Raw genomic sequence first — 17,378 nt, forward strand, 5'->3', positions numbered from 1 at the left:
GACACAGGAGAGTCCCACATCCTCCCCCATCATTCACCCACAGGCAGATGTTCAAACTCAAGTCCTCTCTTATCCAGCTGCTTACCAGACACCAATGAAGAGAATTCTGCATTGAACGGTGTCTTTCCTGATTTCAGATAACTAAAATCAGCCAGGGGCAGTGGCTCACATTTGTAATCCCAGCACTTTGGGAAGCCAAGGGAGGAAGATCACTTGAGGCTAGGAATTCGAGACCAGCCTGGGCAACATAGCAAGACCCTGGATCTACAAAAAAAATTTAAAATGTGTTGGGCCTGGTGGTATGCATCTGCAGTCTCAGATAGGAAGCTGAGGTGAGAGCATCGCTTGGACCCAGGAGTCTGAGGTTTCAGTGAGCCGTGATCATACACTGTACTCCAGCCTGGACGACAGAGTGAGACCCTGTCTCAAAAAAAACACAAAACAAACAACAACAACAAAATCCTAGAATTTATTTGAAGGTCAAAGGCCAAAAGTGGCTTTGGCGAATAAAACTGAAAAAACTGTTTTCTGATCACCTGTCCAGGTTTATCACAGGTGACTTCCAGGAGGGCAAACCCCACGTTATCCTGAGACATAGACCAGACACCCCTCACCCCCACATCTGCCCCTTCTCTACTGTGCCCTACTCAGTTCATTGCCACGTTCAGTACTGAGTCAATAATTTTTACCCAATCTCCCTACATCCAAACCATCACTACAACCTGCTAGCCCCTCCAATGTATCTCAAATCTACCCACCTCTCTCCATCACCATGACTACCTCCCTGGCCCCAGCAACCATCTCCTCTCTCCTGGACCTCCACAAAAGCCCCCCATGTGGTCCTTTGACTCTCAATTCATCACACATTCTTAACATGCAAATTGGTTCAGCCCCACTGCTGAAAATGCCAGATCACTTTAGACCAGGAGTTCGAGACCAGCCTGGCCATCATGGCAAAACCCCATCTCTATAAAAATACAAAAATTAGCCAGGCCCCAAGGCGAGCACCTGTAATCCCAGGTCCTCGGGAGGCTGAGGCAGGAGAATCTCTTGAACCTGGGAAGCGGAGGTTGCAGTGAGCCGCTTCTCGCCACTGCATTCCAACCTGGGCGACAGAGCCAGACTCTCCCTCAAAACTAAATAAATAAAAATAAAGTTAAAATACTACAAATAAACTGGCAACATATATGGTTGCAATAACAGCATTTCGTCCTGAGCTCTATGTGATGGGGCAGGCGGCACGGGGTTGGATAGACTTCAGTGCAGCTTCCTAGCATTTCTGCAATCCTGGCGCGGGTGGTGGGGGCGGGGGGAATTTTGGTCAGTTCAGGTGGGAAGAGCAAAGCTCAGAGCTGAGTGCTTGCTCGCCTGTGGAAGTGCTTGGGGAACACCCAGCCACAGTGCACCCATGCAGCCTGCTGCGTCTGCAGGAACGTCTGTCCGTCCGGGGCAGTGGGTGTGGTTTACCCAAGTGCGTCTAGCCAAAGACACTCTCCAGGCTGCAGCCAGTTCCTAGAACCTTAATAGACCAGCGGCGGTAAAATCCTTTCTCCTTCAATATTGAGCAGCAATTTTAAAATTACAGGCCTGGAACGGTGATAGTAAGTATGTCATAAAAGCACCATTCTAGAAAAAAAAAAAAAAAAAAGGCTTTTATTGCAATGAAAATTTTAGCAGCAGGTTGCCCCTTGGTTTACATAACCCTCTCTGCAGGAACTTCCAGTGCTGAGTGCAGTTCCCATTTTCAACCAAAAAGCTCCCTCGGCCTTCCTGAAGCACTCGGAAGTGCCCTGAAGCAATAATCATTTGTGTATTGATTTGGGGGAGAATCAATCCAATCTCGTCCACCTCACTAAATTATGAATGGGGCCGAGCTCATCAGAAACCCCAAGGTGGTTAACAGGTAAGATTTGTTCTTTAACCCTCTTGGCTCCTGATATGGTTTGGATATTTGTCCCTTCCAAACCTTATGTTGAAATGTGACCCCTCCCCCCAATGTTGGAGGTGGGGCCTGGTGGGAGGTATTTGGGTCTTGGGAGTGCTCTCCACACCCTAATGAATGAGTGAGAGCTGACTGCTTAAAAGATCCTGGTGCCTGGGCACGGTGGCTAATGCCTGTAATCCCAGCACTTTGGGAGGCCGAGGCGGGTGGATCACGATGTCAGGAGTTTGAGAACAGCCTGGCCAACATGGTGAAACCCCATCTCTACTAAAAATACAAAAATTAGCTGGGCTTGGTGGCGCGTGCCTGTAATCCCAGCTACTGGGGAGGTCGAGGCAGGAGAATCGCTTGAACCTGGGAGACGGACGTTGCTGTGAACTGAGATCGCGCCACTGCACTCCCGCCTGGCGACAGAGCAAGACTCCGTCTCAAAAAAAAAAAAAAAAAAAAAAAAAGAGCCTGGCTCCTCCTCCTACTTCCTTCCTCCGTTGCCAGGTGGCACTGGCTCCCCCTTTGCCTTCAGCCTTGATTGGAATTTTTTTTTTTTTTTTTTTAGACCTAGTCTCACTCCGTAGCCCAGGCTGGAGCCAGGCTGATTGCGCAATCTCAGCTCTCTGCAACTTCCGCCTCCCAGGTTCAAGTGATTTTCCCACCTCAGCCTCCCGAGTAGCTGGGATTACAGGTACCATGCCCAGCGTGTTGTTTTTATTTATTTATTTATTTATTTATTTATTTATTTATATTTTTTGAGACAGAGTTTCACTCTTGTTGCCCAGGCTGGAGTGCAATGGCACAATCTTGGCTCACTGCAACCTCCGACTCCCGGGTTCAAGCGATTCTCCTGGCTCAGCCTCCCGAGCAGCTGGGACTACAGGGATGTGCCACCATGCCTGGTTAATTTTGTACGTTTAGTAGAGACGGGGTTTCTCCATGTTGGTCAGGCTGGTCTGGAACTCCTGACTTCAAGTAATCCGCCCGCCTTGACTTCCCAAAATGCTGGGATTACAGGCGTGAGCCAGCGCACCCAGCCAATTTTTGTATTTCTTAGTAAAGATGAGGTTTCGCTCTCTTGGCCAGGCTGGTTTGGAACTCCTGGCCTCAAGTGATCTGCTCCCCTCGGCCTCCCAAAGTACTAGGATTACAGACGTGAGCCACTGCGTCCGGCCATTCCGCCTTGATTGGAAGCCTCCTGAGGCCCTCGCCAGAAACAGATGCCAGTGCCAACCTTCTTGTACAGTCTGCAGAACTGTGAGCCAAATGAACCTCTTTTCTTTACAAATTACTCAACCTTAGGTGTTCCTTTATAGCAACACAAAATAGGTTACTACAGAGCCACAGGAATAAAAGTGACACCCTGGGACAGCCCTAGTCTCAAGGCCTAAATACAGATTGTGGGAACACAAGGTTGGAGGGGTGGATGAGGAAGGTCATGGGACAACCCTTCTGTCCCAAGGAGTGGCCCCTTCTTATTCACAGCAGGTGAGAGGAGCAGGCCGAGCTCACTTTCAACCCAAGTGAAAGCTCAAAGCAGCTGGCGGAGGGGCTCCAGGTGTCTGGTAGCAAGACCATCAGCCCTGGGAGAGACCCTGGGATTCCTTGTGGGGAGCAATAGGGAGAGGGCAGTGCTACCCTCAGTGGGCCCCTCCACCACACAGACAGCCCATCTTTATTATGAACTTAATCGTTGCATTTAAATCCACTCATTTTTATTTTATTTAAGAACAGTATTATGTTGGCTCAAATCAAATGAAACACCATTACACAGAGAAAGGGCTGGGGGAGTTGGCTCATACCTGTAATCCCAGCACTTTGGAGGGCCAAGGGAAGGATCACTTCAGCTCGGAGTTTGAGACCAGCCTGGGTAACTTAGTGAGACCTGCATCTCTATAAAAATAAACAAAATTAAAAAAAAAAAAAAAATAGCCAGGCACAGTGGTGGCCTGTAGTCCCAGCTACTCAGGAGGCTGAGGTTAGAGGGATAGCTTGAGCCCAGGAGTTCGAGGCCTGAGTGACAGAGTAAGACTCTGTCTCTAAAAGCCGGGAGGGAGAGGATTATTATGACACGTGAATTAAATATTTGAAAAAGAAAATAAAGTAGGTGAGGCAGGGTGTCTCATGCTGTAATCCCAGCACTTTGGGAGATTGAGGTGGGTGGATCACTTGAGATCAGGAGTTCCAGACCAGCCTGGCCAACATGATGAAACCCCATCTCTACTAAAAATACAAAAGTTAGCCTGGCATGGTGGCAGTCGCCTGTAGTCCCAGCTACTCAGGAGGCTGAGGCAGGAGAATCTCCTGAACCTGGGAGGTGGAGGTTGCAGTGAGCCGAGATTGCACCACTGCACTCCAGCCCGGACTACAGAATGAGACTTCGTCACAAAATAATAATAATAATAATAATAATAATAATAAGGAACTCAGTTTCCCACAAATGAAGTGCGACAATGCTTATGGAATTTACTGGTGTTGTCACGTTCCCCACCAATCTTAAACAGCTGGCTTGATAGAATGAATAGCGGAATGGCTTTTTTTTTTTTTTTTGAGATGGAGTTTTGCTCTTGTTACCCAGGCTGGAGTGCAATGGCGCAATCTCGGCTCACCGCAACCTCCGCCTCCTGGGTTCAGGCAATTCTCCTGCCTCAGCCTCCCGAGTAGCTGGGATTACAGGCACGCGCCACCATGCCCAGCTAATTTTTTGTATTTTTAGTAGAGACGGGGTTTCACCATGTTGACCAGGATGGTCTCGATCTCTTGACCTTGTGATCCACCCGCCTCGGCCTCCCAAAGTGCTGGGATTACAGGCTTGAGCCACCGCGCCCGGCATATTTTTTTTTTTTTTTTTTTTTTTTTTTTTTTTTTTTGAGATGGAGTCTCACTCTGTCGCCCAGGCTAGAGTGCAATGGCACAATCTTAGCTCGTTGCAACCTCTGCCTCCCCAGTTCAAGCAATTCTCTTGCCTCAGTCAGGCTCCTAAATAACTGGGATTACAGGTGCGCCCGGCTAATTTTTGTATTTTTAGTAGAGAGGGGGTTTCACCATGTTGGTCAGGCTAGTCTCAAACTCCTGACCTCTTGGTTTGCCCACCTTGGCCTCCCAAAGTGCGGGATTACAGGTGTGAGCCACCTCACCTAGCCCTATGGTTTACTTTTTTACTTTCTCTTTTAAAAAAATTAGGCTGGGTGTGGTGGCTCACACCTGTAATTCCTGTACTTTAGGCAGTCAGGCAGGCAGATCACTTGAGCTCAGGAGTTCAAGACCAGCCTGGCCAACATGGTGAAACCTCGTCTCTACTAAAAATACAAAAATTAGCATGGTGGCACGCGCCTGTAGTCTCAGCTACTTGGGAGGCTGAGGCAAAAGAATCGCTTCAACCCGGGAGGCTGAGGTTGCAGTGAGCAGAGATCATGCCATTGGACTCCAGCCTGGGGACACAGTGAGACTCCATCTCAATAAATAATTAGTAAAGAGAAAAAGAAAGGGAGAAAAGATTTCAAATCCTGTATCCAATAAGGGACTTTTTTTTTTCTTCTTTGAGATGAAGTCTCGCTCTGTTGCCCAGACTGGACTGCAGTGGCTAAGTATGAACCAGAAATAAACCAGTCCCACAATGACGCAAGCCCAGTTTCCAATAAATTCATCCCTGATTGGATCTAGGAGAATGCTTCTATCAGCACTGCAAAGCCTTACAAGTTTTCCCGGGCAATGTCAATCAAAAGCAACGAAGCTGCAAAGGCGCAATAATTGACTGGAAAACGAGAGAAACAAACAGAAACAATAAACCCAGACTCACAGAAGAGGCAGAAAGAATAACTGCTTCTGGGGAGGTGAATTTTACTACTTGGAACACAGCCTCATCCCATGACTGCAATTACTGCACTGGGACTATCCTATTGGGTTTGACAGGTGAATCCCTGGAGAATTTTTGTAAAAACTCCAATGCCTCACTCCTCCCTACCCGACCACCCGCAAATCCTCGGATGCACTTGCTTTGGAATAGCTCTCCACATGCAAATATGGGTGCAACCTCAGCTCGGGCAGCAGGCTTCAGCCTTCACCTGGCCGTCTGCAATGGGCGCAGAGTCCCCTGCGATCTTTCCCTGGCCTGGAGTTTCCGCGCAGTCATCAGACTGACGGTCACGCTGACCGGACTCAGTCCCACACCCCTCCTCTTGGGGCCGCCTTGGCCTCGCATTTGTGAAACGGCTGCACCCACTGCGCGGCTGCAGAAAGACGGGCAATCTGCAGTACTTTGCAAGACTCTGCTAAGCCCGGTGACCGTCGAGGATCGGCACCCGCGTGGGCTACCCCGAGCGGCCGCTTGAAGCCACGAAGACTAGCGCGAGAAACCCACGCCACAGAAACCGGCCTGGGAGGGCGCATCCACCGCCCGCCCTGCGGAAGCAGCCTGGGGGCGAACTCTGGCTCCGCGCTGGATTCGCATTGCTGCTTCTGCGCCCCCGCGCTTCCCACCGCTAGGCAGCACCATGGCAACCGCTGTCTCCCGGGTCCCCGTACCGCCCACGCCCCTCAGCGCCCGAGACCCGAGGAGGTGGAGTCTGAGGCCCGCCTGTCCCCGCCCCCTTGGCCGAAGCCACGCCCCGTTGCGGACCCAGATTCGTCGGCCTCTCGGGCTGTCCCTTACAGCCGCATAGTGCGGGGCAGCCGGGCTAGGGCTCGGGGCACAAAAGTGCAGGAGCAAAAGTGGGAAGAGCTTGGGCGCTCGGTTGAGGCACCGCTGGGATTCGAACCCAGGATCTCCTGTTTACTAGACAGGCGCTTTAACCAACTAAGCCACGGCGCCACCCGTATGAGCGTCTTCCCGGATAACTCCTTATTACTATTAGCCTCTTGAGTCGCGCGCATGCGCACAGATTTGACCTGCTGCAGCGCACGCGTAGTGTAGCTTCCGATTCATATAAGCCTCGGAGACCCAGACCGGAAGCTCGGGCTACGCTGAGGAAGCCGAGTCCAAGAAGGCGAGGCTTCACGGCCACAGTAACGTCTCCTCTAACGTGGAGCCAGGACGCCCCGCCTTTGGGGAACAGTCGCGCAAGGACTGGACCTCAGGGTAGTGCGGCCGAGCCCCTACCCGCCCCGGAGAACCTCCGGCCCCGCCAGCGCGGCCTGCACACCCGCCTCTGTCCGACGGTGACCCGGGTAAGCTTCGGACCGTTCCGTCCCGCAACCTTAGCCTGGGAAGACCGGGGGCCCCGCCAGCTCCCGGGGCCATAACTTCAGTTGAGTCACTTCTCCCGCGGATCCTGAGCTGGGGAAAAGTCGAGGGGTCAGGAAGGCTCCGAGGAGGGGTCATGGGCTTCGGGGTTCCCAGGCTGCTGGCGTGGGGCACCGACACCTTATATGAAGGGGTTTCAGCTGCCAGAGCAGGCAAGGCCCTCTCCGCCCTGGTTCCTCACTTGCCCCTTCTGGGTGTCCTCACGCAGTTACACCAGCCACTGGTCCCCGCACTTTCCAGAGGGCCTGTGGGCAACGACGCAGCTGAACACTGCCAACCCATCCACCCACCATCCCTCCAGCATGCACAGAAAGGTTCACCCAGTATGGTGTGCACTAGGAACCTAAGCTGCTCTCTCAGCCTCTTTCTGGCTTGATGCACGCTGTGCACTATGCCTTGGGAGCCGGAAGAGGGCAGCGCATAGGCATGGGCGTTCTGGACATTGAGAAGTCTAGAGGAGACAGCATGAGACACCCCGTGATGGAAATGCCACCGCCACCCTCTTGGCACCTAACCAAGCTGTCCTCTGCTCCGGGCAGGTGGCCATCTGGGAGCATTAGCCAGGGAGGCACCCAGTGTCTTGCGCACACCGCGTCATATTCATATTGATGGTTCACTGATGGGTGAACCCATCCGTGGGGGCCGTGTTGACACCTGCCGTCTAGCCTCCCTCCACAGCCATGGGGGTGCATTATCTATGTCTGTTCATGTGTGCTAAGGCCTCAGATTCAACTGGGAGGAGGGAGGCCACTAGCGACGGAACCTCTCTGCAAGGAGACTCCAGTGGCTGGGAGGATATAAGTGGAGTTTTGCCACATTCATACATCATTCATGTAAATGAATGGATAAGCATTGAACAGACAACTTGAATCTGACCAGTCACCCCATTGTGACTGACAAGGATGGCATGGGACATGGGACCCACCCACATGACAATTGCCAGGCCATGGTGCTTATGCACAGAATTATTGGACGCCAGACAATTGACACTAGACATTATGTAATAATATATAAATCAGTCTTGCTGGGTTTTTTGCTCTGCTACGCATGCTCGAGTGCAGTGGCACAATCATATAGCTCACTGGCTGCCTGGAACTCCTGGGGCTCAAGCGATCCTCCTGCCTTGGCCTCCCAAGCAGCTGGGACTACAGGTGCACCACACACCTGGCTAGTATTTTTGTTTTTTGTGGAGAGGTCTTGCTGTGTTTCCCAAGCTACTGTCAAACTTCTGGCCTCAAGCTATTCATTTGCCTGTCTTCCAAAGTGCTGGAATTACAGGCAGGAGCCTCTGTGCCCAGGCTCAGTTAAGCTTTTTAAATGGACTAAGGGGCCTATTAATGATATTTGATGAGAATCATGTGAACCATACCAAGTGGAAAAGGGGGCCCATCTTATTAACGGAAAACTTGACTCTTTCTGGACTGATGCATGCTGTACAATATGCCGTGGCAGCAGGAAGAGGGCTGTGCATCGGCCTGGGAGTTCTGGAAATTGAGAAGTCTAGAAGAGACAATGTGAGACAGCCTGTGATGGCAGTGCCACCGCCACCCCCTTAGCTAACCAAATCATCGTCTGCCCCAGTCAGGTGGCCCTCTGGGAGCATTAGCCAGGGAGGCACCCATAGTATCTTGCTTTCACGTCCACAGAGGGGGCCCCATGCCTTGTCATATTTATTTGACAAACCCTTTCTCCAGAACTACTGGTGCCAGCCCCCACGGGTCACCTTACAGGACAACTCCAGACTCCATAATGTGAGTCAAATATGTGTTCCAAAAATCAAACGGGATGAACACCAAGACATAAAGCTTAGGAAATAGCAAGACTGCTTTTCAAATGCACACGCACACTTGTTTTCCAAAGGAATTAGATTTATTTTGCGTGAAAACAGAAAATAAAGTGTTCACTTCCCAAGCGCTGAGAGCCCAGCCAAGGCTTGTGTTCTGCCCCAGTCTAACAGGACTACTGAGCCTGGGAGGGGTGCAAGAGAAAGTCCCTGCAGAGCCCCGAAACCTGCATGCTAGGTAGCCTGTGCTCATGCCACCCAAAGGGTCCTGTGGCTGTCAGTCACCCTTGCTTCCCCTCGGCAACGGTGAGTTCTCGCTTTCCAATGATGATGATGATGAAGTCTCCGCTGGCAAGCCCCTTGTATCTATCCGGCAGAACACGCATTGGGTGAATATTTCAGAAGAGGTGTCACTCTCAAAGATGGAGAAAGGCCTGTCACATCTTTCGCACTGACATGGAATATTTTAAAATAACAGAAAGGAGGTGCTCATCAGAGGGGTTCCAGGCACATGATTAGAATTCTCCCACCTGATCCAGCTACGTTGAGCAAGGCAAGGCAAGGCAAGGGCTCCCTTCTCTGGAATCTCTTTTTTTTTTTTTTTTTTTTTTTGAGACTTAGTTTTGTTCTTGTTGCCCAGGCTGGAGTACAATGGCCAAATCTTGGCTCACTGCAACCTCTACCTCCCGGGTTCAAGTGACTCTCCTGCCTCAACCTCCCAAGTAGCTAGGATTACAGGCTTGCACCACCGTGCCTGGCTAATTTTGTATCTTTAGTAGAGATGAGGTTTCTCCGTGTTGGCCAGGTTGGTCTCGAACTCCCTCCTCAGGTGATCTGCCCGCCTTGGCCTCCCAAAGTGCTGGGATTGCAGGCGAAAGCCACCGCACCCAGGTGGAAGTTCTTTCTTTTAAGTATCTACACAGCTCACCCCCTCACCACCTTCAAATAGAAATAGCGGCCACCTCAATGAGACATATCCTAACCAACTTTTAAAATCTTGCAACCTCCAGCACTCCTATTCCCTTTTCCTGTGTATTTTTCTATCAATTACTTAACACCAGGTGACTTACTACACATTTTTCTTGTGTCTTTCTTCTTTGTTTCCTCTTTTAGAATTTAAGCTCCGCTGGGGCAAAAATGTCGGTCTGTTTGTTCACGTTTGCATCCCTAGGTGCCCAAAGTTTGTTTAAATGACAAATTATAGAGGGAACTAATGAAAGCTTTCACTGGGCTTCATTTTACCCAATACCAACCTGTTTCAACTTTAAGCCCATGGCCTTTTTGTACTTGATTACCAAAGGAATTTGCTCAACTTCTTCAATATTCCACAGTCTCATGGTCCTATCCTAAAACAAATAGGAAACCAGTGGTCATAAAACAGGCTGCAGTACCTCCATATAAAGGATATCATTCAACAGTCAAAAGACTTGGGCTGTCAAGGCACAGAAAGAGGAACCTTCAATGCACGTTGTTAAGCCAAAGAAGCCAGCCTGAAGAGGCCATAGAGTGTAATTCCAACCACTTGACATTCTGGAAAAGGCAAAAGTAAAGAAAGTAAATAGATCAGTGGTTGCCCAGGATGATGGGGAAGAGGAGGAGGGATGAACAGTAAAATTATTCTATATGGCTGGGCACGGTGGCTTATGCCTATAATCCCAGCGCTTTGAGAAGCAGAAGAAGGTGAGGTCAGGAATTCGAGACCAGCCTCACCAATATGGGGAAACCCCATCTCTACTAAAAATACAAAAATTAGCCAGGTGTGGTAGCATGCACCTGTAGTCCCAACTAGTTGGGAGGCTGAGGCAGGAGAATGGCTTGAACCCAGAAGGCGAAGGTTGCAGTGAGCTAAGATCGTGCCACTGCACTCCAGCCTGGGCAATAGAGCGAGACACTATCTAAAAACAAAAGACAAAAAACAAACAAAAAAAAAAACTATTCTGTATGACACTGTATTGGTAGACATATGGTACTCATTTGGCAAAACCCATAGACCTATACAACACAAAGCGTGAAACAATGTAAACCATGGACTTTAGTTAATAATAGTTCCCGAAAGGAATGCATTCTTGTTGACACCTAGATTTTAACCCAATGAGAACTTGTCAGACTTCTATCTTACAGAAATGTAAGATAGTAAATTTGTGTTGGTTAATGTTTAAACAGTACAGTCCTGTAACTTAATATAGCAGCAATAAAGAAATGGATACACTGAGTATGTTACATTTCTTTTTTTTTGTTTGTTTGTTTGTTTGTTTGTTTTGAGACGGAGTTTTTGCTCTTGTTACCCAGGCTGGAGTGCAATGGCACGATCTCGGCTCACCCCGCAACCTCCGCCTCCTGGGTTCAAGCAATTCTTCTGCCTCAGCCTCCTGAATAGCTGGGATTACAGGCACACGCCACCATGCCCAGCTAATTTTTTGTATATTTAGTAGAGACGGGGTTTCACCATGTTGACCAGGATGGTCTCGATCTCTTGACCTCGTGATCTACCCACCTCGGCCTCCCAAAGTGCTGGGATTACAGGCTTGAGCCACTGCGCCCGGCCGAGTATGTTACATTTCTTGATTCAGCAGTTGCAATTAAATGTCCTGTGGGAGAACAAAGGGCACATGTTGGTAACAGATGTGTTGGCTTCAGGCTGTGTAGAGCTGTCAGATCTTACCAATAAGCGTACTTTCTACATTATAGCAAGTGGCTTGCCAAATCATGGTAATGAAAAATTCTTCCCAGCTCTTAGATATTGTCATTCAAAAGTTAGTTTCAAGCTGGGCATGGTGGCTCACACCTGTAGTCCAGCATTTTGAGAGGCATATGCAGGAGGATGGCTTGAGCCTAGGAATTCAAGACCAGCCTCGGCAATAGAGTGAGACCTCGTACCTACAGAATAAAAAAAAAAATGTTAGGCTAGGCATGGTGGCTCATACGTATAATCCCATCACTTTGAGAGGTCAAAGCAGGCAGGCAGATCACCTGAGGTCAGGAGTTTGAGACCAGCCTGGCCATCATGGCAAAACCCTGGCTCTACTAAAAATGCAAAAATTAGCCAGATGTGGTGGCACGTGCCTGTAATCCAAGCTACTCAGGAGGCTGAGGTATAAGAATCATTTGAACTTGGAGGGCAGAGGTTGCAGTGAGCCGAGATTGTGACTTCATTAACAAATACCTAGTCTTTTACCTTTTTTTTTTTTGAGATGGAGTTTTATTCTTGTTGCCCAGGCTGGAGTGCAATGGCATGATCTTGGCTCACTGCAACCTCTGCCTCCTGGGTTCAAGCGATTCTCCTGTCTCAACCTCCCGAGTAGCTGGGGTTACAGGCATGTGCCACCATGCCTGGATAATTTTATATTTTTAGCAGAGATGGGGTTTCTTCATGTTGGTCAGGCCAGTCTTGAACTCCTGAGCTCAGGTGATCCGCCCGCCTCAGCCTCCCAAAGTTCTGGGATTACAGGCATGAGCCACCATGCCCTGACAAATACTTAGTCTTTTAAAATAAGCTTGAAGACTTAGTACATTTAGACATTTTTGGAATACTGGGAAATAAAACCTGCAACTCAAAGAACCTGTTTTTGCCAGTAAGTAAATTTTTTTTTTTTTTTTTAGATGGAGTCTCACTCTAATGCCCAGGCTGGAATGCCATGGCTTGATCTCAGCTCACTGCAACTTCCACCTCCCAAGTCAAGCGATTCTCCTGCCTCAGCCTCCCAAGTAGCTGGGACTATAGTCGTGTGCCACCAAGCCTGGCTTATTTTTGTATTTTTAGTAGAGATGGGGTTTCACCATGTTGGCCAGGCTGGTCTCGAACTCCTGACCTCAAGCGATCGGCCTGCCTCTGGCTCCCAAAGTGCTGGGATTACAAGTGTGAGCTACCACACCCAGCCAGTAAGTAAAATCTTAAGTATCCATGCTCAAATGCTTTTCCTGATGGGATATTTAGCTTGAAGTTATCACATTGGGTTGACACCAGGAATCAGTATAATGTGGGCTTGATAAGAACAGAATGTAAGTTGGAGCGAATTTTACATTTGACAGTGTTCAGTTTTACCACTACAGAAACTAAAAGGATATCCTAGGGGCTGCAGGCAGTTCAGAGAAGTATTATTTGCCATGGAAACAGAAAAGCAAAAATATCCCACTGTATTAAGGGACAGAAAGAAACATGTCATTGTTGGGTTGGTTTTTTTTTTTTTTTTTTTTTTTTGAGACGGAGTTTCGCTCTTGTTACCCAGACTGGAGTGCAATGGCGCGATCTCGGCTCACCGCAACCTCCGCCTCCTGGGTTCAGGCAATTCTCCTGCCTCAGCCTCCTGAGTAGCTGGGATTACAGGCACGCACTACCATGCCCAGCTAATTTTTAGTATTTTTAGTAGAGACGGGGTTTCACCATGTTGACCAGGATGGTCTCGATCTCTTGACCTTGTGATCCACCCGCCTCGGCCTCCCAAAGTGCTGGGATTACAGGCTTGAGCCACCGCGCCCGGCCTGGGTTTTTTAATTGAAGTAAAATATATACAATATAATACCTTCTTTTTTTTTTTTTTTTTTTTTTGAGACGGAGTTTCGCTCTTGTTACCCAGGCTGGAGTGCAATGGCACGATCTCGGCTCACCGCAACCTCCATCTCCTGGATTCAAGCAATTCTCCTGCCTCAGCCTCCTGAGTAGCTGGGATTACAGGCACGCGCCACCATGCCCAGCTAATTTTTTGTATTTTTAGTAGAGACGGGGTTTCACCATGTTGACCAGGATGGTCTCGATCTCGTGACCTCGTGATCCACCCTCCTCGGCCTCCCAAAGTGCTGGGATTACAGGCTTGAGCCATGGCGCCCGGCCTATAATACCATTTTAACTGGCTTTTTTATTTTTTTTGAGATGGATTCTCGCTCTGTCGCCCAGGCTGGAATGCAATGGCGCGGTGTTGGCTCCCTGCAACCTCCGCCTCCCGGGTTCGAGCGGTTCCCCAGCCTCAGCCTCCTGAATATCTGGGACTACAGGCACACCACCACACCCAGCTAATTTTTGTATTTTAAATAGAGATGGGGTTTCACCATCTTGTCCAGGCTAGTCTGAAACTCCTGACCTTGTGATCCACCCACCTTAACCTCCCAAAGTGCTGAGATTACAAGCGTGAGCCACCATGCCCGGCCCATTTTAACTATTTGTAAGTGGGCCGGGCGCGGTGGCTCAAACCTGTAATCCCAGCACTTTGGGAGGCCGAGGCGGGTGGATCACGAGGTCGAGAGATCGAGACCATCCTGATCAACATGGTGAAACCCCGTCTCTACTAAAAATACAAAAAATTAGCTGGGCATGGTGGCTCGTGCCTGTAATCCCAGCTACTCAGGAGGCTGAGGCAGGAGAATTGCCTGAACCCAGGAGACGGAGGTTGCGGTGAGCCGAGATCGTGCCATTGCACTCCAGCCTGGGTAACAAGAGCAAAACTCCATCTCAAAAAAAAAAAAAAATTAAAAAAAAAAAAATAATAATAATGCTACTATGAACACTGGCATATAAGTATCAGTAAGCCCCTGCCTTCAGTTCTTTTGAATATAAACCCAAAAGTGGAGTTGCTGGATCATATGGTAGCTCTGTTTAAGCTTTTGAGAAACTGCCAAACCATTTCCCACAGCAGCTGCACTGTTTTACATTCTCATCAGTCACACACAAGGGATCCAATTGCTCCACGTCCTTTGCCAACATTCATTATCTTCTGAGTTTTTTTTTTATTATGCCCTCCTAATAGATGCGAAGTGTTATCTCACTGTGCTTTTTGTTTGCATTTCCCTAATGATAATGATGTTGAGCATCTTGTCATAGGCTTCTTGGACATTGGTATATCTTCTTTGGAGAAATGTCTGAGTCTTTTGCCCATTCTTGAATTGGGTTGTTTGTTTTCTGTTGTTCCGTTTTCGAAGTTCTTTATGTATTTTATATATTAATCTCTTACCAGATACATGCTGTGCAACTATTTTCTCCCATTCTTGAAGTTGTCTTTTTGCTTTCTTGATGGTATCCTTTGATGTACATTCCCAGGCAGCTCCGTGAACGCGATGGCCCAGCCAGGTACAGATACCTCACCGAACCCACCCGGGACGTTTACACTTGCCAGTAACTCTCCCACTGTCACCAATTCTGATGAATATGATGGATATGGTAAGTCACTCCAAGCTTGGCCACTTTTACCTTGGAAGCAGACAGGATCCATTTCTTGTTGTTGCTGACGGCAACATCCGTCACCCAGTCATTATGGCCCTGAAGAAATAACAAATTTTCATGAGAACATGGAGAAAAATTATTTTGAAAGAACAACCGAAACAATCTGTGTGTGGTGGCTCACACCCATCATCTGCCCTTTGGATGCCGAGGTGGGAGGGTCACTGGAGCCCAGAAGGTGGAAGTTGCAGGGAGCCGTGATCATGCCACTGCACGCCAGCCTGGGCAACAGAGTGAGATCCCCTATCTTAGAAAACAACAGGAAGTCAAAAGTCCAGCGTTAGCCGGGCGCGGTGGCTCAAGCCTGTAATCCCAGCACTTTGGGAGGCCGAGGCGGGTGGATCACGAGGTCAAGAGATCGAGACCGTCCTAGTCAACATGGTGAAACCCCGTCTCTACTAAAAATACAAAAAGTTAGCTGGGCATGGTGGTGCGTGCCTGTAATCCCAGCTACTCAGGAGGCTGAGACAGGAGAATTGCCTGAACCCAGGAGGCGGAGGTTGCGGTGAGCCGAGATCGCGCCATTGCACTCCAGCCTGGGTAACAAGAGCGAAACTCCGTCTCAAAAAAAAAAAAAGAGTCCAGCGTTGCTTACATTTAAAAGTAGCTGGCTGAGCGCAGTGGCTCACACCCGTAACCTCAACACACTGCGGGGTTGAGGTGCACGGATTCCTTGAGTCTAGGAGTTTGAGAACAGCCTGGGCAACATAATGAAACCCCGTCTCTACTAAAAATACAAAATATTAGCTGGGCATGGTGTCATGTGCCTGTAATCCCAACTACTCAGGAGGCTAATGTGGGAGAATCACCTGAGCCCGGGGAGGCTGACGCTGCAGTGAGTCATAATCATGCCAATGCACTCCTGCCTGGGCGACAGAGTGAGACTGTCTCAAAAAAAAAAAGGCGGGGTGTGGGGTGCAGGTGTGGTGGCTCACGCCTGTAATCCCAGTGCTTTGGGAGGCCAAGGCGAGTAGATCACGAGGTCTGAAGTTCAAGACCAGCCTGGCCAACATAGTAAAACCATACTAAAAATACAAAAATTAGCCAGTCGTGGTGGTGCGCACCTGTAGTCCCAGCTACTCGGGAGGCTGAGGCAGGAGAATCACTTGAACCTGGGAGGCAGAGGTTGCCCTGAGCTGAGATCAGGCCACTGCACTCCAGCTTGGATACAGTGAGACTCCGTCTAAAAAAATAAAAAGGAAAGAGCAGGGCCGGGTGCGGTGGCTCAAGCCTGTAATCCCAGCACTTTGGGAGGCCGAGGCGGGTGGATCACGAAGTCAAGAGATCGAGACCATCCTGGTCAACATGGTGAAACCCCGTCTCTACTAAAAATACAAAAACATTAGCTGGGCATGGTGGCGTGTGCCTGTAATCCCAGCTACTCAGGAGGCTGAGGCAGGAGAATTGCCTGAACCCAGGAGGCAGAGGTTGTGATGAGCCGAGATCGCGCCATTGCACTCCAGCCTGGGTAACAAGAGCGAAACTCCGTCTCAAAAAAAAAAAAAAAAAGGAAATAGCAGAACGGCTTTGTACTTCCTTGGTTTCGTCAACAACATTTAGGGTAGAATACAAAGTGTAAAGACGTGATATATGCACATTTTGGTTTTTGTTTTTGTTTTTGTTTTTTTGAGACAGAGTTTCACTCTTGTTACCCAGGCTGGAGTGCAATGGCGCGATCTCGGCTCACCGCAACCTCCGCCTCCTGGGTTCAGGCAATTCTCCTGCCTCAGCCTCCTGAGTAGCTGGGATTACAGGCACGCGCCACCATGCCCAGCTAATTTTTTGTATTTTTAGTAGAGACGGGGTTTCACCATGTTGACCAGGATGGTCTCGATCTCTTGACCTCGTGATCCAACCACCTCGGCCTCCCAAAGTGCTGGGATTACAGGCTTGAGCCACCGTGCCCGGCTGTTTTTGTTTTTTTTTTTTAATGCGTGAGGTAGGACTGGATTGGGATAGGGGACGGGCAGGTGGAGGTGGGGACAGGGCTTGTTTCAGGGCTGGAAGGAGGGTGAGCACTGAGGTCTGTTGTTGCTTCTGTTTGTTTGTTTGTTTGTTTGTTTTTTGAGACAGAGTTTTGCTCTTGTTGCCCAGGCTGGAGTACAATGGTGCAATCTCCGCTCACTGCAACCTCCACCTCCTGGGTTCAAGTGATTCTCCACCCTCAGCCTCTCAAGTAGCTGGGATTATAGGTGCCCGCCACCGTGCCCAG

The 17,378-nt window shown here is 49.2% G+C and overlaps 1 protein-coding gene, 1 long non-coding RNA gene and 1 other non-coding gene across 6 annotated transcripts in view; 1 reads left to right on the plus strand and 2 right to left on the minus strand.

Annotated features, from left to right (window-relative positions):
• Window positions 1–6,669: 6,669 nt before the first annotated feature.
• On the minus strand, window positions 6,670–6,743 carry TRNAT-AGU (transfer RNA threonine (anticodon AGU)). Its single transcript has one exon. It is a non-coding gene; the product is annotated as a tRNA-Thr (tRNA).
• Window positions 6,744–6,866: 123 nt separating this feature from the next.
• Window positions 6,867–17,378, plus strand: part of LOC104652818 (uncharacterized) — a 54,021-nt gene continuing 43,509 nt past the window's right edge. For 3 of the 4 annotated variants that reach the window (XR_012513879.1, XR_012513880.1, XR_012513881.1), the window contains exons 1-3: window positions 6,867–7,099; window positions 12,559–12,837; window positions 14,987–15,106. This is a non-coding gene — a long non-coding RNA (uncharacterized LOC104652818). The remainder of the gene's footprint in view (window positions 7,100–12,558; window positions 12,838–14,986; window positions 15,107–17,378) is intronic. The other variant, XR_746105.3, reaches the window with a different exon arrangement.
• Window positions 9,236–17,378, minus strand: part of WDR88 (WD repeat domain 88) — a 34,032-nt gene continuing 25,889 nt past the window's right edge. Inside the window, exons 9-11 of the mRNA XM_003937318.3 lie at window positions 15,137–15,205; window positions 10,212–10,304; window positions 9,236–9,409 (exon numbers count right to left, since the gene is read on the minus strand). Coding sequence (XP_003937367.2) covers window positions 9,236–9,409; window positions 10,212–10,304; window positions 15,137–15,205 — 336 coding nt within the window. The remainder of the gene's footprint in view (window positions 9,410–10,211; window positions 10,305–15,136; window positions 15,206–17,378) is intronic.

This window comes from Saimiri boliviensis, chromosome 14, assembly GCF_048565385.1.
Source record: "Saimiri boliviensis isolate mSaiBol1 chromosome 14, mSaiBol1.pri, whole genome shotgun sequence".
NCBI lineage: Eukaryota > Metazoa > Chordata > Mammalia > Primates > Cebidae > Saimiri > Saimiri boliviensis.